The sequence below is a fragment of the Camelus dromedarius genome, chromosome 20 (assembly GCF_036321535.1).
Source record: "Camelus dromedarius isolate mCamDro1 chromosome 20, mCamDro1.pat, whole genome shotgun sequence".
NCBI classification, from domain to species: Eukaryota; Metazoa; Chordata; class Mammalia; order Artiodactyla; family Camelidae; genus Camelus; species Camelus dromedarius.
This window is the reverse complement of record NC_087455.1, coordinates 31,106,063-31,131,575: the sequence shown is the minus strand read 5'-3', so window position 1 is coordinate 31,131,575 and position 25,513 is coordinate 31,106,063. Positions and strand designations below refer to the sequence as shown.

The window sequence follows — 25,513 nt, the reverse complement described above, 5'->3', positions numbered from 1 at the left end:
CTAGGGAGAAAAAAAGAAAAATAACAGTAGGAAAAATAAAATAATGCATGGAGTCTTATTGAAGTCCAGTTCTTCTGCCTTCTCTGTACCTGAACTGGACTGGAGAAGAACACGCAACCAGGATGAGTTAACTCATTTTGAATTCATGACGAGGAAATGCAGATGTGTCTTTCATGTTACAAAGCAATAGAATGTATCACTATTTCACATAGCCTGCAGTTTCCTAAAGCACTCATTATCTCCTTTGCCATTCTTATGTTTAACTTATGACATTCTTATTTACTGAGAAAACTGAGTTGAGTCAGTGGCTAAATTGAGCTCTATAATACTCACTATTGCAGTTGGGCAGAGAATGGAAAGGGTAGTGGTGATAAGCAGTCTTAATTACGGAAGTTAATTTGAATCAAAGGATGTGTAGTCTTTGGATAGATGGAAATAAAAAAGTACAGTTGTACATAAATAGGTGTTTAATAAGTATTTTTAACTTCATCTAACTTGGGCTTGAGAGTAACATTGATATATGTATATGTTTGTGTGTGTATGTAATAAAAATAAAATTTTTAAAGAGGTCTTTATTAACCACCATATTTTACTCTTTCTGGTGTCCATTCCTTTCCTAGAATTGAATTTCTGTCTGGTATAATTTCCTTCCAGACTAAAGTACTTCCCTAATAATTTCTAATAGTGCAAGTGTTTTGGTGACACATTGTTCTTGTTGTTTTGTTTTTTTAATTCTGTCTTCATTTTTAAAGAATATTGTCGTTGGATATAGAAATCTAGTTTGTCTTTTCTTTTAGCACTTTAAAGATATCATTTCATTGTCTTCTGGCTACCATTAATTTTGATGAGAAATTATCCTTATTGTGTTTCCCCATATATCTATATATTGTGTCTTTTTCTCTGTATGATTTCAGAAGTTTTTTCTATCTTTGGTTTTCTGTGTTTTGATGATGATGTGTCTAAATCTGGTTTTCTTTTCATTTATTCTTCTTGGGGTTTGCTGAGCTTTTTGAATCTGTCAGTTGATATCATACATCTGTTTTGGGAAGAATTGTAGAAAGAATTCTTCACTTATGATATTGTATTTTTTGAATTCTGGTATTTCCATTTGGCTCTTTTTAAGTTTTTGTCTCTTTGCTGCAATTCCCCTTCAGTTCATGCTTGTTATCTACCTTTTCCACTACATTCTTTAGCATATTTCTCAGAGCTCTGTAAAGTTCCTGTTTGATAATTCTAGTATCTGCCACCTTTGGGGCTGGTGCTATTGACTGTTTTCTTCTTTGATATTAAGTCATTTCTTCTTGTTTTACTGTGTGTTTCATTTTTTTTTTATTGAATGCCAAACATTGTAAAACGAGTAATAGAGCCTGTGGTTAAAAAAAAAAAAGTTTATGCCCAGAAAGGGGCATACCTCTTATTTTGTTACATTATTGATGTAGTTGAGTTGGATCTGGTCTTTGCTTTCTGTTCTCTCGTTGACCTGGATCTGATTCTTGCTTTACTTATATTAAGTCACTCCAGACTTCAAATATTTTTGAGAGCAGGATCAGAGTTTTCTTTAAGTGTGGCTTGTGATTTTCTCTCGGTTCTTCTGACCCACCCACAGACTTCAGCACGCCTTGTTCATCTGTCCTTAGTTCCTCTTTTCTTCTCCTGGCACAGGTTGTCCTGCTTGGTGCTCACTGAACAGTTCAGAGTGGCTATGAGATTTCTCTCAGTTCTTCTTTGCACTCAGCCTTCATCAGGCTCCATGCGCCTGTGCACCAGTGGGATCTTTCTCATCTTTCCAGACCTGTCCCTCGTTATTCTGATGAGCATTTGGTGGAGGCTTGTTGAAAAGGGATGGCAGGTGGGTGGATTCCCTGTGTGTCTAGGGTTTTCAAAGATTCTATACTGTCATTTCAGCCCCCAACTAGCACTTTAAACATTTGTTAAAAGTTCAGCTGTTCTCTTCTTACCAGCTTTCTTCTCCTCTGTTGCTGTGTCGAGAATGAAAGCCACTATTCATTCCTTCTGCCCTATGAGGGGCCTTTCACTTTTATGATTTTTGTTCATAAAAAAATCTGTCCAATGAATGTTGAAAAGCTTTGATAAGTTACATGACTTGTTCTTATTGTTACAATGGGATCGAGTGTTCTTGTGATTTTCTACATCCTAAGAGAAGGGGAAATAACTGTTAATTAAGTAACATGAGCTACCATACACACATAGCTAAAAGATCTTATGATTCATTTATACTAAATTTGATAGTTACCTTGGATAATCAGATGCCAGCAGTTGGCAGTGCATCCCTGCTCTGTCCTTTCTTAGCCTTTGATTGCTCTGTCTTGCATTTATTCCCCACCCTTGTTTTTGAAGTATTGTTTCTTCCTTTTTTGTTTATGTAACTGTGTAGCCAGAATTCTTGAAATTATTCATAAAAATAAGAGTAGCAAATATTTCATAAGAGATTTCACAAATTAAAATACTTCATAAGAGATTTCACAAATCTTAAAGTTGTTACTTTATTGTAGTTGCATAATAGAAAAATAGTGAGTTTTAGCCACTTAAACTTAGATGAAGATTCATATATCTGTGCTTTTGTCTCATTCATTGATTCAAGATAAGTGAAAGACGCTTTTTTCATGTTAATAATTTGATATTTTACAAGACAGTCTAATTGGTTGACAGGGTTTCTGTAGCTAACAAGAAATATGTATGTTTAACTTCACTGCTCTGCAATTTTGGACTCTAACCCTTAATTCAGTTCTCATTCTTCAGCTTAGGATGTAACTGAAAATGACAGTGGTTCCTTGGGTTAACTAATTGGTGAAGCCTGAATGGAATGTGGATAAGTGAGCCATTTTGGCAGTGTGCAGAGAAGTAAAGCACACTTTTCTCATTAGTTGTCTCCCAGGCTAAAATTAAACAGAATAATATATTGCCAAATTTTAGTGATTTATGGGGACTCTGTTCTGAGTCAACTCAGTATCAGACTAATTGTCTGCACACTTATATATCAAAACTTGTGTATCTTGTAAATGGAGTATACTATAAAAAATATCCCCTTAAATTTAAAAGAACATAATCTCTAAATTATAATTTCATTTATATTGTTGTTAAATTAATAAGATTATTCTCTCTCTTTTTTTTTTTAACTTGTTTAACACTCATGAGGTTCAAGTTCTGGCTATGTCATTTAGTCATTTTTGGTATAATGTAATCATGTAACTTATATGGATGTTGGTGAAGTATTTAACTTTTTTATTATAATATAATAAAACCTTCAAAATTAATTGTTCACATGAAAATATTTACTTGTTTACATTTGTTTCTCTAAAATCCCAATTTAAAATTGTGCTAATAACTTTCTGAGAACATTTTTCAAAACTTACTCAACATGTTTAGTTTTTCACACATACGAAAAGACTTTTAAAATAACTTGCCTAAAATGGAGAATGTCTGTAATTCCTTAATTTATTGTTATGTTTTTCAGTTTGCATAATTTTAAATTTAAAACACACAGATCTTTTTGCATATTTTTTATCATAATTAAGAAAAAGTTTATATGTTGCTTGTATTTGAGATGTATAATATTAGAACAAAACTTATCCAGATTTATTTGCTTTTAAAAATCAATTTAAATTCTTCTTTTATCATCTTTTAATTGTTCGTTTAGGGTCTTTTCTGATCTTTTTCTCATCGGTGTTTTGTATCTCTGTTTAATGTAGGTCTATTTTTAGTTATACAGTTTGGGTTCATTGGGCTTCTTGAGTGTGAGGCTTACTGTCTTTCAACAGTTTTGTAAAGTTCTCAGCTGTTACCTTTTTAACAATAGTGCCTCTGTTCATTCCTTATTAATTCCCTTTGGAATCTCATTAGTTTTTCTTACTCAGTCCTCATATCTCCTAACATCATTTTAATAGTTTTCTTTCATTTTTCTATCTCAGATGTATTCTGAGTTATCTTACTGTGTTTCTTCTATTTCATTAATTTTCTCTTCAGTGACATCTAATTTGGTGTTTAACCTACCCAATGAGTTTTTTACTCAACAATTAAACCTGTCATTTCTATAATTGCCATTTTTCTTTAAAATATGTTCTTTGCTTATACATTCTCATTGTTTGTTCCTCTTCATGATTTCATACTTTTGTGTTTTAAACATTTCCTGCATAGCTGTTTTATATTCTGTATTCGAATGTCTTCAGTGCTTGAAAGTCTGAATTTGTTGTTTATTTGTTTTTCTGACCCCCACTTACTTGCCTCCTGCAGTGCTTACTGATTTTTTTAAATGAGAACCATTTACAGATCTTAGTTTGTGGCTATTGTATGACAATGAATTGGAGAATTTTTTCAAAGAGAAAACTTTGTTCTGCTTTTTGCTAGTGGCTGTAAGGAAGAAAGAAAATCTAAAGCTCATCTGCTTCTCTTTTCTGTTGTCCCCAGTTTGAGAATTCTAATTATATTTTCTCTCATGTCAACTGCACCTGTTTTTTAATGTTCCCTTTTCAAGAAGTAGCTAGTTTCAGATCTTTTCAGTAATTATTTTGGTGTTTACATCCATATTTTTAAATAACAGGGCTTTTCCTGCTCTTTCTTGATTGTTCATTTTAGAGCATCATTTATTATTACCTTACTGTGGAAAATGAAAATTGGCCAACTTTTACCCTCTTCAGCTCCCATCACACATTCCTCTTAGGTACCCATAGTCCCAGTTTTGCTGTATCATACATTTGATTAATCAATTAATTCATTTTTTCAGAATTTACATTGTTCTGTCTATAAATATTACTCATGGCACAGTCATGTTTATCCTATGATTAGTTATCTTTTACTGTATAACATTTTCCCCATATTTAATAATTGGGTTTATTATTACTAAGTTTTCCATGTATCTGTCACTAATTTACTGTTGTGATCCTGGGGATTCCCATGACTTTTTTCCTATGTTGGATCCTTTGTCTTCTGGATCCCCATGTTTTTTTTCTTGTATTTCCTTCTTTTGATGAAACACATCCTGTATTGTCAGCCATGTATTATTTTGGTGTGTTTAGTATTTGTGATACTAATTATAAAACAAACTATAGTGGGGTCATGTAGCAATTCATAGTAATTTAAATCTAATTGTAATTTCTTTTCTGTGTATGGATTTTTAAAAAGTCTTAACTTTTGTGATTGAATTTTACATTCTTGAATTTAAATATGTTTTTGAACTCTCTATTTAAATGTGTTCAACTCATTTCTTTAAAATAAAAAGGTTTTGATAAGCAGTTTTTAGTAATTAAGGCCAAGTTCTGTTTCTCACCTAGTGACTAACATATTTGAAGAGGATGAATTGTTATAAAACAGGAGCGCTCTTTAAATTAACTCTTGTTGTTTTTATGTACTGTATCTTGCTACATTTTTATACTAATATATCTGTGTACTGTATTTTTGTTAGTTTGCAGATATGGTAGTGACTGGTATAGTAGAGCTATTATTTTATCTTTCTTAATATAATATAGCATTTTAAGCCTTTATTCTGTACACTAGTAGTAGTTTTTGAGAAGTAGAAGAATTTAGATTCTTATGAGGGATCTGCATTCTATTAGAGGAAAAATATATGTTAAATTGCCTTTTCCAATTGACTTCAATTATAAACCCCCTGTTTTGCAGTCATTTTGTATTTAGCCTCTCACCATCGTCCCTTTCTGATATATGTTTGAGTGAATCACTGATCACTAGCACATGCATTTGTACATGGAAGTAGGGATTGCTCGTGTTGTCTCGGCATGCTGCCTACGAGTCTGTGCTGATTGTGGGTCCCTTTGGGAAGCAGCACTGTAAGGCAGAACAAGAGTTCACATGGCAAATTTTGGTTCTTTGAAAATTCTGTGCAAAGCTTTGAAAAAAGTGGAAATTTCTCTTTCATTTGCTTCCTCTCCTCCATTCTTGTATCTTCATCTTTGTGTGGTTCACTTTTCATAGGACTCTGTATTAATGCTAATTATACTAATTGTACTAGTTGTTTAAATTATATGCAGCATTATAAAACAAATGGCTCTTTCCTCCGACTAATGTGAGAATCTATTTACCATTTATTGCGACTTTTTTTTCAGTCCCTGCCAGGTGGTAGGTACTTTTTTAGATGCTGGAAATACAATTGAGAGCAAAACTGACTAATACCCTTTCCTTCATATTCCATACATCCTAGTGGAGCTAATTGTATTTTTTTAATTAAAAGATATATGTAGAAATGTAAAATCTTATTTATGGATATTTATCACTTGCCACACATAAATTTAAAATGGGATACTTTGCTTTAGTTAAGTTTATGTGAGCTACTTTTTCTCAGAGAGGGACAAAAATATTTTAGTTAGTAGGATGGAATTGCAACTTGTTACACTTCAGCTTTGTGTTTTATGTCAGAGTGTTGGCCTACATTTCATCTAGGCAGATCTCTCTCTTTGCTTCTGCACATTTAAAGCTGTAATTTACAGTGATGTATTGAGTGGTTATGATAATACTTCCTTTCACATCATGAGTTAGTTTTGTAATATAAACAAAAGAAGGAGATAATACTCCATTCTCATGGCCAGTATAGAAATTATTATTTGCCTAAAAATTAAACTTATTACTATTTTGTGAAGACAAGTGCACTTTTAATGAGATGTAAGTCACATTCCATAAAATACTTTAAAATGCATAATTTAATGGTTTTTAGAATATTTGCACGCTTGTACAGCAATCACCATTTGCTAATTACAGGACATTTTCATCACTCCCCAAAGAACCACGTATCTATTAGCAGTTATTTCCCATTCTTCCTTCCCCCCAGGCCCTGGCATCCACTAATCTACTATTTTTCTTTATGGTTTTGGTTATTCTGGCCATTTCATATAAGCAGAATCATATAATATGTGGTTTTCTGTGACTGACTTCTTTCACTTAGCATGTTTTCAAGGTTTATCCATGTTGTGACATGTATTGGTGCTTCATTCCTTCTCATGGATAAATAATTTTCTTCCGTTTCATGACTATGCCACATTTTGTTTATCCATTCAGCAATTCATGGGCATTGATGTTGTTCCCACTTTGTGACTATTGTGAATAATACTGCTGTAAAAATTTTTATGCAAGTTTTTGCATGGGCATGATTACAGCTCTCTTGGTATATACCTAGGAATAGAGTTGCTGGGTCATGTTGTAACTGTCTGTTTTGCTTTTTGAGAATTTGCACAATTTTAGTTTCTACCAGCAATGTGTGAAGGTTGAATTCCTCCACATCCTTGGCAACTTATTACTGTTTGTCTTTTTATTGTACCTATCCTACTGTAATTGATGTGAAGTGATATTCAGCTTATTATTTTTAGGAGGAATTGTAACAGTTTTCAAACCTTGTTTTTTTAGGTGCTGTGCTTCTTTGTAGTGTACAAGGACTAGCAGTTAATATTGACCCTATCTTATACACTTGGCTCATTTATCAACCTCAGAAACGAACCAGCAAACATATGCCACAGGTGAGAAACTCTTCATAATTCTCAATGAGTGACTCTTTTTTCCTCACTTATCAGAGTTAGGTATTTCTTCTATTGATTTTACTTATGGATGTATCAGGATTCTTATGACCCCTGCTGTACCCCTTTAAAAAATTCTTTAATTTCTTTACAAGAAATTACAGCTCAGAGTTGAGTTGAATTAATTTTTAAAGGGACTTGCTGTATAATTGCTCGTAAAGCAGATACTTTAGAGAGACTAGATTACTGGCCTGTTTTCCCTCAAAGTGCGTACATGTTTATTCTTAGAGTGCCTGATACATAAGACTTGTTTTCACTTTATTATCTCTACATTTCTTCATATTTATGTTTATTCAACAAACATGCACTGAGTGTGTCTAATCCTGGTACTGGGATGGTTGGTGCAGATGACCTGGGGTATATGTTTGATTAAGGGGGTATAAATTACAGAGTAAAGAGTAGCCAATTATAGTCTCTAGGATACTTATATGTAATTTTCCACATCACGATACAAATATAATTCTGACATTTTATTATTCCCATTTTAAAGATAAGATATTTATGCTTATTGAGCTTTACTTACCTACTGTCACATCTGGTATATTCTAGAGCCAAGAATTTTTGAGGCCAAATTTATGCAGTATTGGATTGCATTTTCCCATTGACTCAAATGCAGTTTTACAATATTCTACCTGAAATAGCTTTGTATTTTTTTTCCTGAGGTAACTTAAAGCTAGTTGATGGGAGAAAATGCATAATTATATAAGAATATAATAAATTAACTAAAGTATAACTCCGCTCCTCAAGGAGCATCTGTTAAAGGCTTTTTTTCTTTGTCCTAATGTCATTTGAGACTTCTGCCATCCTTTTCCCACTTCATGCTTCCTTTTATCAAACAGTTGCAGAATACAATGTAGTATGTTAGATATGGGGCTACACAAATAAAATCATGGTTGAGACCATTCCTCCCTCTAGAAGCAGTTAGTGCATTGGAGAGTATGAAGGAATACAGTAATGCCATTCTTAGCACAGTCCTTCCTCGGTATCCACAGGAGATTGGTTCCAGCCCTTTCTCCCACGTGGATACCAAGATAAAAACCAAGGGAGCAAGGATCTTACATGTGTCCTACACAGCTGTATTCTAAATACTTATAATGGTGTCCAACAGAGACCCTCCATAAATATTTGCTGAATGATTGCTAATGTAAGTGCTGCATGTCAGGCATGAAAAGATACTGGGTAAAGAATAAGATGAGTGACTCTTACCACTCTTCTGGAAATACGACTACCCCAGTCAAAACAAAAGCAGTGCCATTTATTTTTAGCAACCTCTCATTGCTCTGTTTACATGCTTCTACCTTTTGGTACTGGATATTCCCCCAAATTTCAGTGGTATTTTAGCCCTGGCTCTGTCTTTTCCTTGCCCCATCAATATCCATGGTTCCAAAATACCTAAGAAGCCTTTCGTCCTTCTTCCTATAAAATTTTCCTATATTATTAAATTTAATAAGTGTAAAAATACAGAAAATTATAAAGAATAAAACATACATATTCTATTATAACAATAATTACTGGCAATTTATCATATTTGCTTATTTTTAAAAGAGATGAATAAAATATTACAAGTAAAGCTAAAATCCCCTCTGATTGCTAACTGACCACCCGTTCCTCCCAGAGTCAGTCACTATTATGATACTGATACAGTCCTTTAATTTTTACACCTGTATTTACTTATATACACATACTATATATGTAGCATGTATACTATATATAATATGAAATATATAATATGTGACATGTAATATATAGGGTGGTTTTGGGAAAATATAATTTTCTCTGATGATTTATTATATATTAATTTTGACCCTCAAATTTGTTCTAATTTCTTAGAGTGCTTCATCATATTCTGAGTTTATAAATGATGGCCAAGAAACCCAAGGCATTATAGAATCACTAAATATTAGAGCATAAAGGATTTTTCCAGTAGACATCTCCATCCTGTTAACTTTCATAGATGAGGAAGTTTAAATTATGCTCAGCATTTCTCATTTAGGTTTTAAATGCTATTTCTTATTTAGAGTTGTAGAAATATTGTCAGCTTGACTAAATATTTACATAACATGAAAGCAGGTGTTCTACATTGTAGTGGTTCTCACAGTACAATCTTTTCATATTCTCATTATCCTTTTTCTTGTCCTTTTACTCAGCCTAAATAACAACTTGCAAAATAATCTGGCTTTTTTTTTTCCTCTAAGTCATATGTTGGTTGAATATATTATACTGTTATATAATGTACATATGTTCTCATTGAAATATTTATTCACAATTTAAATGATATTAAATAAGACTCATAAGTTGGGTGAGGCTTATGAAAGTGTGGATGCTGTAGTGTTGAGGGTAACATTAGACTGCACTGCAGCCTGACCAGCCCCCTCCAGATTCACCATCTGATGCAGCTGTGTCACAGTTATCATCTGTTGTTTCCCAAGCTGCAATTTCCTTCTCAGTTTGTGGCTAAAACCCAACATTAGATGATTGTTTTCCACCCAGTTCAACATTGATCTTTGATCCTGCAGCAAACTTAAAATACTTTTTTAATTTTTTTTGCCAAAAATCTGACAAGATTGTGTTGGGCGTCATCAGCAGTAACATCAGACTTTATTTCAGTGAATAAAGATGAAACAGCTGCGTTATTGTCCAGCTCAGGACTCATGCATTCAATATAGGATCATAATGTTTTCCAGCTTTCCCTAACTATAGATATTTTTCTATTCTTTCTAAATATGCTGTGAATATCACCTTGTCAGACAAAATATATTCTCAGCAATTCTTAAAAAAAATTTGACTGTCCGCATTAACATGTGCATAAACACTTTACAGAAGTATGTCCCTAAAATATCATTTTATAACTTTTCATTTTCTAATAACCCTAATTTTCAAAGTTAATTTTAGTCTTGATTTATCCTTACCATATTATCTTTATACTTCTTATTAAAATTTATATTAAATTTTAATTATTTCCAAGCTCTCTTGGGTTTTGAACAGAGTTATAATTTAAAATTGAAATTAAGTGTCCTTGTGTGAGTGAGTGTGAAAGAGACAAAGAGGGTAGGTGGCAAAGATTGATTAATTTGTTTAAAGTAAAAGAGCCCCATGTACAACATGGGGTATATAATCAATTATATTGTAATATCTTTGTATGGTGACAGATGGTAACCCAACATATGATGGTGATCATTTTGTAATGTATAGAAGTATCAAATCACTATATTGTGTATCTGAAACTAACATAGTGATGTAAGCCATTGGGGGAAAAAAAAAGATAAACATTGAGAGGAAATGTATCAAAATGCTAATGATTATTATCTCTGGGGTGGTGGGGATTATGGTGATTATTAGTTTAAAAAATAATAATAAATAATGAAACCTCAACCCCAACATGTGAAGGACTTCCCGCAGGGATGCTGTGTTTAACCTTCTCTGCTTTAGAAATAGTAAATAATTTACTTTTTCATTTGGCTCTTCCAGCAGCCTGTGATAGCTGTTCCTCTTGTTATGCCAATTAGCAGAAGGAAGGAGGATGAAGTGTCTGTTGGAAGTGCACCCCTGGCAAAGCAACAGTCTTATCAGGCCTCTGAATATGCCAGCAGCCCTATAAAAACAAAAACAGTAACAGGTATGTGTCAAGAACTCTAAAGGGTCTGTGATTTCACCCTACCTCTAAGCTGACAAGTTATCATGTTATCCAGGGTACAGTTTCATCAATGTTTGCCAAAGACATGAGGCTCCTGGAATGGAGACAAAAGACTTTATTATCTATGGCATTAGCAATTACCAGAGTGTTAGCATTTTCTTATGTCCTTGCCCTACGCCTAATTCCCACAGGGTGGCACAAAGAGGGCCAGGGGATACCTGTATACAGTGGATTATGTTGTAGCAGCAGAACCCTCAATGTAGGGAACCTGAACCTTTAATAATGGGTAGAAAGCATGCCTGCTGTTTTCTCTTGTGGGAAGCCCTGTGTATACCTAGCAAGACTATAAGCAAACCTGCTCAGAAAAAAGACAATGTTTCTGTCTTCTGAGGCTGTACACTGTACAGATATCCTTAAAAACACCTTTGGGAACAAAGGCACTCACTGCCTCTACTTGTAAGACGTGCAAAAGCACAAGAGACCCATGGAGAATCGTCTCCTGATAGTTCCCTCTTAAAGTGAATTCTTGCAAATGCAGAATACCTCAATCTTCTTTCCTCCTCCTCTTTTACTTTCTTAGCTAGAACATCTATGCAAATATAAAACATAAATATTCTTCCATAAAACAATGTTTTAAATTTCCTATTAATGTAATTTAAAAAATTGTATGATTTCATTTGAAATAGTGTTTTTCTCTTTAACGTCTAATAATAAGCTGTAATGAATTTGGTAAGGTATTCATAGCTTCTTACATATCATGTTTCTTGTTGTTTTTCTTGTACTTTTACCATCTTAACCTTTTTAAATGTACAGTTTGGTTGTATTAAGTATACAGACAGTCCCTGGCCCACGGTAATTTGACTTCTGGTTTTTCAACTTCATGATGGTGTTAAAGCAGTATGGATTCAGTAGAAGCCATACTTTAAATTTTATATTTGATCTTTTCAGGGGCCAATAATAGCAGTAGGATACTCTGGTGATGCTGGGCAGGGGCAGTGTGCTACAGCTTTCAGTCAGCCATGCAGTCACGAGGGTAAACAGCTGATAACACCCAAAGCCATTCTATCCCCATACAGCCATTCTCGGTTTCACCCTCAGTACAGTATTCAATAAGTTACATGAGCTGTTCAATACTTTAGTTTAAAATAGACTTTGCATTAGACAATTTTGCCCAATTGTAGGCTAATGTAAGTGTTCTGAGCACATTTAAGGTAGCCTAGGCTAAGATATGAAGTTCAGTAGGTTAGGCATATTAAATTCATTTTCAACTCAAGATATTTTCAACTTACAGTGGGTTTATCAGGATGTAACCCCACGGTATGTTGAAGAGGATGTGCATTCACATTCTTGTGAAATGCATATTTTAATTTTTAAACTGAATTTCACAGTGGAAAAAATGTGTTAATTTATCCCTGAATTCTTATTAAAATAATCTTGTAGTTTTATATCCTCAACCTAAGGTCCAAAGATGTTATGTTCATCCCTGTGTTATATAGTATTTTTGGCACAGGAAGACCAAGGTTTGTGATACTGCACTGGGCTTGATTTTCCTTTTTTTCAATAAGAAGCAGACATCCTCTTCCAATCTCAATTAAGCAGTTTTAAGTAGCTGGTTGCAGGGGGAACATGTGCTTGATGGCTGAAAATGTGTTGACAGCAGAACAGCACAATTTGAGTGATATAGGCACGCAGGGCAGGCCAAGCCAGAATAAAAGCGTGTTTCACACGAAGATAATATATTATCACAGAATTCTAAATAATCTTCTAGAGAATCTGTATTTTCTTTAAGACAAGGAAACCACTAAAAGCTATGACATCTGTTTACCCTATGTTTTGGAAATGTTATGAACATTAATGTGGAACTCTTGATGAAAATGTCTGTAATGGAGATGAAAACTTTAAAAAGCAGGATACTTCATAAATGATGGCTTTTTTAAAAATATGAGCCATTTTTATCTTAGATGTTTATGTATTACGTCTCGTCTAAAAGCACTGTGAGTACACAGTTAAAATAACAGAAGGCATTTTAATTTGACTCTTTAAATGCTACCGAGATAATAATGAAGATGTGATAATTAATGATGTAAATTTTAGTAGATACTGCTGTTAATTAAAATTGTAGAGCTTCAGCTTCTGCCTGTGATGGAGTAACAGGGACTAGATTTATATTCCTGTTGTAAATAACTAATAAACTGGTCAAAACATATGAGAGAACAAAAAAAGTTTCTAAACATCAGACAATAGGCAGTGCAGGACTATGATCCCTCATAGAAGGGAAACCAATTAGTTGAACCTTAGGGTTGCCCAGGCTTTTTAGCTGAAGGCGCATTCCAGTCTGCGGAACAGGGTGGGATATATCAAGCTGAACGCAGCTGTATTGCTGAGTTGAGGTTTAGGGAAGCAAAGGGATCAAAGTAAAAGGAGGCAGCAATAGCTGGAAATTACAGGACAGAGATCCAGAGAGAGAAAACTGTGTAGCAAAAGAGCTTCATAAATCAGCAGTGGATTTATCCTTGAGTATTTGCCAAATAGTGAGATGTGCACACATAGGATGACCAAGGAATGATACCCAGGTCTGAATGATCCCCAGAGCTCACGCAGGACTGGAAGGCATTCAGGTTCCTACTATGCATAGTTCACAATTTCCGTTGATCATTTGGGAAATTGAATAGAGACCCCAAAAAGGCTGTGCCTCAAGAGTGGAGCTAAATTATCCATAGGAAAGCCTATACTAGACCCATCTTAAATAAGCTTTAAAATGCCTCTCTGAAGAAACCAGAACAAGGAGTTATTCCACTGCTGGTAAAATGAAGCCCAGTGCTGTTAAGAGGAATACAGTAAGATCCAGACAGGTAACAACTTAAAAATCACAGTGTCAAGTATTGAATCAAAAACTATTAGAGATGCAAAGAAACAGGCAACTTTGACCAGGAGGGAAACTAGCCAATAGAAATAAACTGAGAAATAACACAGATGATAGAATTGGCAGGTACATTAAATGCCTGTGCGTTAAAATAGGTATTATAACTACATCCAGGTGTTTAAGAAAATATGAATACATTTCAGAGAGAAATGGAGGGTATAGAAAAGAACTGAGCCCAAATCTAGAGATGAAAAATATAGTATCTGAAATGAGAAACTCACTAGGTGGAATTAGCAGGAGAGTAGACATTGCAGAAGAACAAATCAATGAAATTGAAGACGTAGTGATAGAAACTGGCCAAAATGAGGCACAAAGAGAATAAAAGGGAAAAAATGTACAAAGCTTTAGTGAACTGTGGGGTGAAAATTAGGGTAATTACAGTAGGCATCACTGAAAGTTGATATTTGACCAGATACTTGAAGCAAGTGAGGGAGTAAGGCATGTGGATACCTGTAGAAAAATCATATGGGATTGTATGTATATTTAGGAATAAATCATCTAACCTTTCATTTTATAATCAAGGAGATTGAATCATCAAGAGGTCAAGCAACTTACGCAAGCTTAAAAAATATTTAATGAGACTTTTTAGAAATGAAAGTCCCAGGTTACAGTAGTCATTGTGTGATTATTAGTTGTCTCTTTTATTCCTTAATCACATAACCAACCCTAAAAATAAGGTCTATGTAAAATTTCCCCGCTAAAACCTAATACATAATCAGCTAACCTCTTAGTGTCTTTTTTTGTATCAAAGGAATATTTTAAGTTTTCAGCCCAGTTCCATAGGACTAAGATGGTGAAGAATTTTGCATCAGAGCTACCAATGTAGGTATAGTGGGAAACACCTAACCTCTGTGATGATCAAGGAGGTTCCTTCTGCCTTTAATTGGGTGTCACTTCAGTGGCGTAACTCCTGGGTGAAACTCCAAAGTGAACTACTACTACTGACATACTTTTTCTTGCATGAGAATGGAATGATTCCCAGAGCTCACACAGCTTACACGTCCTTAAATATATCCCAGAGTCATTGATGCTTCTAATAAAATTTAAAATTTATGATGTTTCAGATGTTTAAAATTTTTGTCAGGTATACGGAAATTCTGTTTTATTTGGTTTTCAAAGAGAATTAAATATGCCATGTATAACTGAAAAATTGTGCTCTACACTGGAATTTGACCCAACATTGTAAAATGACTATAACTCAATAAAAAATGTTTAAAAAAATAAAATAAAATAAAAAGAATTAAATATGAAAAATCCTGAATTTTTTAAAGCACTTTGTATTATAGATAGTGAAAGGTTTCAGATTTTTTTTTTTAAAAGAATCTTTTGACAATGAACTTGGGCTATTATGTAGAATATTTCTAATTATTTTTTTCTGACCTCATTTCAAAACATAGTATTTTTAAATTAAGCAAGAGTTCAGTAATTTAGCTATGATCTTAAGATTGTGTTAAGTTTGGCTGAAAATATCAGAAAACCCTTGTTCAACCTTTGGTTTAAACAAGATCAAATTTTGCCTCTCATGTGAAAGCTTCGAGTAGACACCCAGAGGTGTTAAGTTTCTCCAAGATGAGGTACTTTCTCTTCCACTATGGGTAGCCTGTGATGCAAGGCCTTCTGGTCCACAGTGGATGTTTCAGTAGTTTATCATATCTGCATTTCAGTGAGCAGAAGTGAGTAAACAGGAGTCTTTTATCTCTTTAAAAATTAAACAGAAGTTGTATACTCCACTTTTGCTCCATTTCTCTGGGCCACAAGTTAGTCACATGATTGTATCTAGCTGCACAGGGATCTCAGGATTGCAGTCTGTATTCTTTGAGGCACATGCCTGGCTAGAATGTGTGGGTTCTAACAAAGAAGGGGGAGAATATATATTAGTGGTTATTTAACAGTCTGTGCCACAATAACTTAAAATGGAACGTCACAAGCTGAGTTTTGGAAGACAGAAAATAAATGTTCTCCTTTTATTGGGGCTATCAGAAGTCAAAGCTGGTAAAAGTCTTTTCATGTCTGAGATATGGCTTAGATTTTTCACAGTGAGAGATACAGGTTTGGGAGTCATCAACCTGTGGATCATAGTCAAAGCCTCTCCAAGGGCATGATCTCTCAGGGAGGCCTTACACTGCAAGATAAGAAGAAGGCCCCAAATCCAATTCTGAGTTACTTTCTCATTAAAGAGTAAGGAGTAGGAGCCAGTGGAGGAGACTGAGAAACATCATTCTGGAAAGCAGGCAACAAAGGAACGTCTAAGATAACATAATTGAAAAGAGTTGTAGGAAGAGGGTGTGACTGCGTGGTGTGCTGTAGTCATCAAGAAAAATGAGACTGAAAAACTTTAATTGGCCAACATCAGTTGGCCAGAGGAGCTTTAGTCGTTAGGGAATGAATGGGGATTGAGCATGTAGAGACCAGCCTCTGTCTGTACACAACTCTTTCAGGAGTTTTGACTCTTGAGAAACTTGGGTAGGTCGGTCAATAGTTGTAGTGAGGTAAAGAGGAGAGAAGAAAAAATTGGAGATAAGGTAAAGTTGGGAATAATTTATACAGTGAGATCACAGGTCTTAAAAACAGATGTAGGATTTAACAGCGAATTGTCACTTCCTCTGAGAAAGAGGTAAGAAGATAAAGAGTATGTACCATTATAAGCCAATTTAGTTGATTTTCTCTTCACAAACAAATATTTATGGAGACTAAGTATAACTTTCCTTGCACTGTTTCAGAGACTATAAGAGATTAGGAAATGTATAATTTTTTCAAGGCAAGCCCCTTGTTTTTCACATACAAGGAGTATGTTCCTTCTAAGAAAATAAGAGATGACATTACACTTGACCTTTTTTTTTTTAAGTTTAATATATTACACCAAGTTTGAAATTCCTTTGAGCCTTAAAAAAAAAATCATTCTCTCCACAGGCAGTATAACTTATAGGATGGTTTTAAGGAGGGAGATTTCCAGTTTTTGTTAGTAATAGTTTCTCCTGAAGGCACTGATGTATTTTTGGGTTCTAATTTTTTTTAAGAATTGTAAAGTATAAGTAAAATGGATCACACTAGTATAGTTACTCATCTAAAAATGGTTAAGCCATCCTTAATTTGATTAAGCTTGAATATTGAGCAGATATGTTTGTAATTACAATATAGAATTAGTGTTAATGTACATGGAATATATTTTTTGTGGATTTATGTATATTAGAAGTTGCTCACTTTAATCAAGTAGGTTATAAAATTCCATTCCTTTCTGTTTAATTACATATTTAATTTCATTAGAAAATATTAAAGCATGAGTACACACTAATGCATAATATGTAATTGATTTTATTCTTTCAGGGATAAAAAAATGTGGTTTAAAAATATTTTCCTTTTATAGACTAGAAAAAGCTTTAAAATAAAATGAAGTTTATTTAATAAAATATATTTAAAATAAATTGAAAATATTCATATACTAATCAGAATTTAATGAAAATATAGATTTATTAAATGGTTCTTTTTCTTTTTTTACTTTGTAAGAAAAATTACTTTTATTTCTAAACCTAAAATTTATGGGAAAAAGTATTAGCAGCCTGCAGAGTTTAAAATGATACTTAATATTCCAATTGTAAATTGTTTCTCTACTATTCTGGGCAATGAACATAATTTATAATCAGATACCTTTTTTTGTATTGAGTTATAGTCAGTTTACAGTGTGTCAATTTCCAATGTAGAGCACAATTATTCAGTTATACGTGATCATACATATATTCATTGTTGCATTCTTTTTCTCTGTGAGCTACCACAAGATCTTGTGTATATTTCCCTGTGCTGTACAGAATAATCTTGTTTATCTATTCTACATTTGTCTGTCAGTATCTACAAATTTCGAACTCCCAGTCTGTCCCTTCCCACTTTCCTCCCCCTACCATTTCTAAGCTTAGTTTCCTAAAGGATTCAGTAGATGCCAGATGATCATTTGACATATCAGCCAGAGTCTAGATGATTGCAGCTATCAACTACAGTTTCTTCATACTTTGATTTTTTTTTATGTTTCACAAAACATCCCTTGATCACTTGATGATGACCTTTTATAGACATGTTTGATAATTGCATTGCTCACTTGGTTCTACTACATAAGTGAATTTCTTTCATTGCTAGTGTTCATGAGGACTCCTCAAGGAAATCATCAGCTCAGGAAGAAACGTCATTTGTACTTTTTTAGTGTGTCTCTTCCTGTGTCCAGCAGAATGCTTATAGTTAGTGTTTGCCAATTAATTCCAAGAATGTATTCAGTTTGTTAAGCAAACTACATTTATTGATTTTTATTTTAAAATGTACTACAGTTTGTATTACATGCACATAGTCTTTTCTTCTTGAAACCTCAATTTTTGAGAATTAGACCAGTTACTATTTCGTATTTAATTAAACAAAATACTTGTTCCATTAGCTCCTTGACTCTTTTTTTTTTTTTACTTCTCTAGGACAGTAAAGGAGATTTGTTTATGTATGGTTTCTTTTAATATGTTCAAATTTTACTCTCACTTTTACTCTGAAGGTAGACTGTAGCCTCCACTGAATTTTGTCAGAGGCAATGTCTTTAGAAGAAGGTAAATTATTTTAATTTTGAGAAGTTACTTTTAAATTCTACATCATTTGGAGTTATTTTACTGTGATTACTGTCCTCACCTCTTTACTCCTTCCCCTTTTAAATTTCTTGGTCGAAGCTTGGATTAAAACAAAACTAAGTAGAAAAAACCAAACCAAACCACTGTTTTTGGTTTCCTTGAACACAGCTGAGGCAGGCTCACATTTTGTTAAAAGCATTACTAAATAGTAAAAGAATGAATTAAAACAAGTACAGAGGAAACAAACTGTTTGAAAGTAGTTTATCTTTAGAGTAGTAGTCATCAAACTTTTTTTTTAGTACTTTCTTATCAGTGAAAAATTTTGAGCCAGCTTCTGTGGTATATCATTTATTGATTTATGCATTATATATGTGTATCACTATATTAATACATTATAAAGCATTCAAGAAAATGTTAACTTTAACATTTAAATCTTACTATTCTGATTGAATTATAATAATACGTTAACCATATTAACAGTGAGAGTAAAATTATACTTCATTTTTAAAAATAAAGTTTAATGCTTTGTTATAACAACCTAAAGATTTAGTTCTTAATTCAGTTTATTTCAGTAATTGATTTTAGTGGCTGACATAACTGACAGCCACCTCACTGAGATATACAGATTCAAGAGGAGAAGAGGCATCATTGATGTACTCAGGACACTTTTCATTCTTAGCCATTTTGCAAAGATCTTATCAACATCAGGCTAGTGTGTTTCTATCTTTCTTATATCGATAAGGTATTCTTCCAAATTAATGGAAAGACGTTGCCTGTTTTTAAAAAAAATTAGTGGCATCTTTATTTTCTTGTTTTTAAATTAGTGGTCTCTTTAATCCATATGTTTGGGTGTGTGTATTTTACAGGAATCTTTTAAAAGTATGTATCCAAATTATAAGGATTCATTTACTTATATGTAGGTAATACAATTTGGTTAAATGTAGATAATAAAACTTATAAATTTGATTAACTGTGTATGTGTAAATTGTAATATGCCACAGTTAACTGAAAACTGAAGAGTGAAGGATCCCTGCCAGTTCCTTCCTATTACTGAATGTCTGCTCTTCCTTCAGTATATTTAGCGTAGTGTTTTGAGTGGCCTTCTGACATGGAGAAGGACCTCAATGTGAGTCTACTTTACTAAACATTAACTGTGTGTCTTTTTCATTTTTAGATAAAAGTAAATAGGAATACATATTTTTCTCATATTTGTCCCCTACAGCTCAGTGGATGGTCTTGTGGTTTGTGCACCACATTTTTGGAGGACATTGCTATATTGGGACGCAATTACCTGGAAGTTTAGGATAATCTAGAGAAAGTCTGTCATATGAGGTCCAGGTGGGAGGGTCCCAAGGAGCCAAGTTAAACTGAGAGAATTATTGGCTAATGTAGTTCAAGAAATCTTATGGAGTGGAAAAAAAGATTAGAGGAGTTAAAAAATCAATAGCATCCCCAAATACACAGGCCCAGGCAGAAAATCATTGAGATAATGACCAGTAAATGTGGGAATGGAAGGAGGGAGAGCCAGGTGAGCTAGGCAGGGAGTGAAGTTGAATAGCTATTAAGGAGGTAAGCCCCATGTTATGCTGACAGCATTCTGTGGTGTTTTGGAGCCTGTGCCGGCTGTGTAATGATATTACATGGACTGGGTAGGTTTAGCTACTAACATGTTGCCTGGTTTTCCCCTAATTAATAGATGATTCCTTTACTAGAGAAGACACAATTCTAAATTAGGAAGGGCTCTCTGATAAGAAGAGAAAAACTATATTCAAGTGGTTTTTAGTTTTAAAAAAACAGATTATTTATTGGTTATCTCATAACCAAATGGTAAGAAAAGCAAATATAAATCTTTTCTTTGGGATGACTTAGAGATTTCATTCCATTAGGATTCTGTCTTTTAAAATCTTGGCTTATCTTTCTCTTAATGACTATATTTTTCTTGACTTAGCAGTGTATGTGGCTGTGATACCTCTGGACTCACTTACTTAAATCTCTCTGATCAGAGAGAAAGGGATCTGTTCCAGTGTCTGTTGAAAACATACCTGAAGAAGATTTTATTTGGCCTTTTTGGCTCATGTGCACACATCTTGGACAATCACTGTGGCCAAGGAGGTTAGTTATGATTGGCCCGGTGGCAGCCCAGGTTGGGTCACGTGTCTACCTCTGTGTTCAGGGGAATGAAAATGTAGGGATAACAGAAACATGACCTCTGGGGATAATTTTTGAGAGTCAATCAGCTTTTCCAATTATGTCTGCTAACTTTTCACTTTACCGTCAGTCAGAACAGCTTGAAAACACAAAATGTTGATTATATTACACTTAGACTAAATCACATTCACACATTTCTGTTTTGATAGGAATAAGGTAAATGAATTATGAAGGTAATGCACACATGAATGGAGTGCAGGATGAAAAGTAGTTTAGAAGAGAAAGACATGGGATTACAGACTTTACAACATGTTTTCATTTGTTTCTTAACCTAGAGTTTATTCAGCTGGGGGAAAGGAATTAAGAGGTGTTTTTGTTATATACAGTTTTGAAAAGACAGTTCTGCTTTATACAGTTTATTAATTTTGCAACTTTGTTTTATTATAAACAATTTCTTCTGGAGATTCATTAATTTGAGTTATCATTACATACAATTTAAAACATGTCAGTTAATTTTAAAGTTCTTTGAGAACACATGGTGTTGTTAATAAGTACGTAGAAAGGTTTTCGAATATAGAGTTCTTCTCTGGAAATAAATTCTTTCAAATATAGAGTTTTTACACAAACTGGCAAGAATTCAGCAAAAATTCAACCAAACTGTTTTGTATGCAGTCTTTTCCCCCTCCGTTTAGCAGTCAGAGCAAGATTATAGTTTCCAGATGAAATTCTGAATGTCACATAGTGATGACATATATTTTCCTGGTTGGCTCAGCATAAGATGCAATTTTGCATGCCATGTCACGCTGACTTGCAGAATCCAAAAGCCATTATTTCCCAAGGGGCTTTCTGGAGTGATAGTATCAAATGAAGTTTGTATTCTGATGAAAAGTCTCAGGCATTGCTGCAGTTTCTATGGCAAGTTGCTTAAAGCTTTATATATTATCCAAACTCCAGAAATTCAAAAATAGTATTACTATGTAAAGGGCACTTTCTATTCAAGTTATTTAAATTTATATTGTCAAATAGAGTTGCTGAAAATAATGATCAATGTAAACTACAAATCAAGAATTTGGAAGATATAGCAGGAAAAAACAGTAAATGAACAACAAAAAAACACATTTTTGACCCAGTTCCCCCCTCCCACTTCTAGCTAACCTCAGACAGCCACATTTTATTCATTTATAAAATGGTAGTAAGTATACCCAACTATCTCACAGATTTAAGTCTTGTTGTAAGACTTAAATAAAATAATGTATGTGAAAATTTTATAAAATGATAAAACACAATTCAGATAAAACACAATTCATATTTGCATTTTAAAAGGAAAACTGTAGGCTTCAAGCAAGGTAAAACTATCTTTAGTTCTTGACCCTGCATTGTAATTTTACTTTTTCTTTTCTTTGTCATCTTTATCATGTTTCTTTTTCTAAATCATCTTAAGTCTGCTTTAAACTCCAGCATTTTCAGTCATGCCTACATATTAACGTTTATTTCAGATTGATGATTTATTTTATATTTGTCTTAACTGGCTTGCTTTGTTATACCAGTCTTTCTTTTCTTCTATTTTCTTCTTCTTCTTCTATTTCTCCTTCTCCTTCTCCTTCGTGTCTCACATCCAGTTGCCTCTACATCACTAAATATCTTACAGGCCACTGAAGCCGGGCACGTATCAAATCTGTACAACTGTGTAACTCTCCCTCACCATCATTGACTATGTTGCTCAAGGCTGAAATTTAGGATTGATCCTTAGTGTCTTCTGTCTGTTCTGCTTCCAAATTATATCTCGAGTCTTTGTTTCATTCTGTCTGTATGCTACTTCCCTAGTCAGAACCACGTAATTTCTTGTACAGAGTAATGTAAGGGTCTCCTAACTAGTCTCAGTGCTGTCATTTACAAATTATCTTGTCACCTTTTGTCCAGATGACAGCGTGAGCCATCTTATTAAAAAATCTAAATTGGATCATTTCCTTCCCTGCTTGAAACACTCTTGTGACTTACTGCACTTAAGATAAAATTCAGGCTCCTTACCAGGACTTACAAAGTTTGATCTGAACAAGCCTTTCTGTCTGGTTCTTCCATTCCATCTTCTGTCATTTTTCCTTACATTGATCCTCTTTGATTTCTTCAAATCCTGCATGTTTTTTCTTGCCTGGGATCTTTTGCATATTCTGTTTCTGTTGTTCCCATTGCTCCTTTCATAGCTATGTGTTTTTCATACTCTAAGTCTTTGTTTAAATGTTATCCTTTCAGTAAAGAAACCTTTCCTATTTGGTCTTTCTAAAGTAGGTCTGTACCACTCCCCCAGGGTTCCTTACCTTAGCACCTCTTTTCTGTCCTCGTAACATTTATCAGTTTTCCATTTTTTTTTTCTGTCTCTTCGTCCAGACTGTATGTCAAGGGTCATATCTGACTTGTTCATTTTTGTATTCTCAGAATCTAACAGCTATTTCTAGCATTGAGCAAATTGAGTAAATAATTGTTGCGTGTGTGAATAAACCCTTTTTCTTTTGTTGTTTTTATTTAGGGGCTTAATAATCACATTTCTTAACCTTATTTACCCTCTGTCTTTTAATTGATTTAAATTGATGTCCTGTAACTTTCTAGATCAGTTCCCAGATTTCCCAGAGATACTTATCAAATATCTGGGAGAAGGTAGCAGCTTATAGCACAGTTTAGATTGGTACACATTGTCTTTTGGGGTATTCCTGCTGCATCAGAAATTTAGATATGTTTTAAAATGTTGAACTGTGATAGTAGTCCATGTACAACCTAACATATAGAGGTAAATTTTTATTTTTAGTCAAATAATCAGTAAATATAACCTTGAATTTTTTCAGTGTTCTTAACCCTGTTCTCAGCAATTTTGGGAATTGAAAGTAGTATATGATGTGGCATCTGTTCTGATAAACTTTAGGTTCTAAATAAAGGGGGAAATGTAGTGTGCTATGTGGTAGGCTTTATAGAACTGAGGAGGATCTAGAGAAAAGACTATTAATATAGATTTTAGGAATTGGAAAACTTTTCATTTTGTAAGGCATACAACTTGAAGGTCAGTCTTAAATAGATGGGGTTTGCATGGTCAAGAGGTTGCAGTTTACTTGGATGGGAACAGCCTGGGAAAGATTTTGAATTGGAGTGGAAAATAAAGTTGAATAGATTCAGAAAGGCTATCTATCTAAGGATCTATCTATCCAGCCATCATTTTTTGCAAGGGGTGAGTAATTGGGTTTATTTATTTATTTCTTTGGTATTTCACTGGAGGTACTGGGGATTGAACCCAGGACCTCCTACATGCTAGGCATGCAGCTCTACCACTGAGCTGTGTCCTCCCCTGTTGCTATTTATTCTTGAATAATATCCTATGGTTGAGACTAGTCTGTAGGATGGATCTGAAGGAGGAAGACCCTTTGCAGAAATGTGAGTTATCCTGCTTTATAGTGATAAAGATTTTCAGCAGGTTAGCAGATGTGGGTTGGAGAAAAAAAGTACAGATATAGGTTATTTTTTAATGTGAAAATTCACTTTCCTTCCTTATCTTTGCAAGAGGTATTTATATTTCTTTCCAGTGACATAAAAATCATTAGGATTATGAATGAGTTATAGCTTCTTGTCCATGGCTATATGCAAGTGGTTTAGAGAAGTGTGAAGGGTCATTATAAGACAATGCTTCTACAGTTATTATACTTCTTACATTATGGTAAAATTTTCTGAAATAGGTCTGTGCCAACGATCCATTTAGTAAGTTTGTTACCCAACTATTTCCCTCTTTTTGGTGTAAACTCCTCAACGACATAATCTCAGTCTCAGGCATATTTGTTTCCCAAGGTCCTAGCATAAGTAGGCACTCAGTAATGCTTATTGAATTGAACTAAGCTACTTTTCCAGAGCTCATAAGTCTTGGAAGAAGATAGCATTTTCCTTTATCTCATTTTCAAGTGTTTTCCAAGCCACACTAATGGAATGGAAGAATAGCAATATAATAAGATTCACAAATTGGCATCTGTCTGCCTTTATTCCTGCTCCACTGAAATTTCCTAAATCCTTACTGATTAAGGAAATGGGAGATGGAGAGAAAGGTGGTGGGTGGCATGGTTCCTCTTTTGCTGTGTTCTTCAGCCCAGTATTTTCGCCAGTATTCTTGCCTTCAGGGAACAGCAAGGAGGACAATCTAGCTGGAGCAGGAAGAGCACCATTAAGAGGGATGTAAGGGAAGGTCAAAACTGCTGGTGGAAATGTAGTTTGGTGCAGCCATTACGGAAAACAATATGGAGATTCCTCAGAAAACTAAAAACAGACTTACCATTATAATCCAGCAATCCCACTTCTGGGTATATATCCAGAGGGAACTCTAATTTGAAAAGATACATGCACCCCAGTGTTCACAGCAGCACTGTTTACAATAGCCAAGACATGGAAGCAACCTAAATGTCCATGGACAGATGACTGGATAAAGAAGCTGTGGTAAATTTATACAATGGAATACTACTCAGCTATAAAAAAGAATAAAATAATGCCATTTGCAGCAACATGGATGGACCTGGAGATCGTCATTCTAAGTGAAGTAAGCCAGAAAGAAAAAGAAAGATACCATATGATAGCACTCATATGTGGAGTCTAAAAAAAAAAAAAAAAAGAAAGACTCTGGACTCATCTACAAAACAGAAACAGACTCCCAGACTTA

General features: G+C 34.0%; 1 protein-coding gene across 9 annotated transcripts in view; it reads left to right on the top strand.

The window, feature by feature from the left end:
• VPS13B (vacuolar protein sorting 13 homolog B) overlaps nucleotides 1-25,513 on the top strand; it is a 626,989-nt gene that overhangs the window by 230,530 nt on the left and 370,946 nt on the right. For 8 of the 9 annotated variants that reach the window (XR_010377054.1, XM_064476933.1, XM_064476932.1 and 5 more), the window contains exons 20-21: nucleotides 7,369-7,478; nucleotides 11,004-11,151. Coding sequence is in view for 8 of the 9 variants with exons in the window: in XM_064476933.1 (XP_064333003.1) it covers nucleotides 7,369-7,478; nucleotides 11,004-11,151 (258 nt within the window). In the remaining variant the exon portion in view is untranslated. The remainder of the gene's footprint in view (nucleotides 1-7,368; nucleotides 7,479-11,003; nucleotides 11,152-25,513) is intronic. The other variant, XM_064476934.1, reaches the window with a different exon arrangement.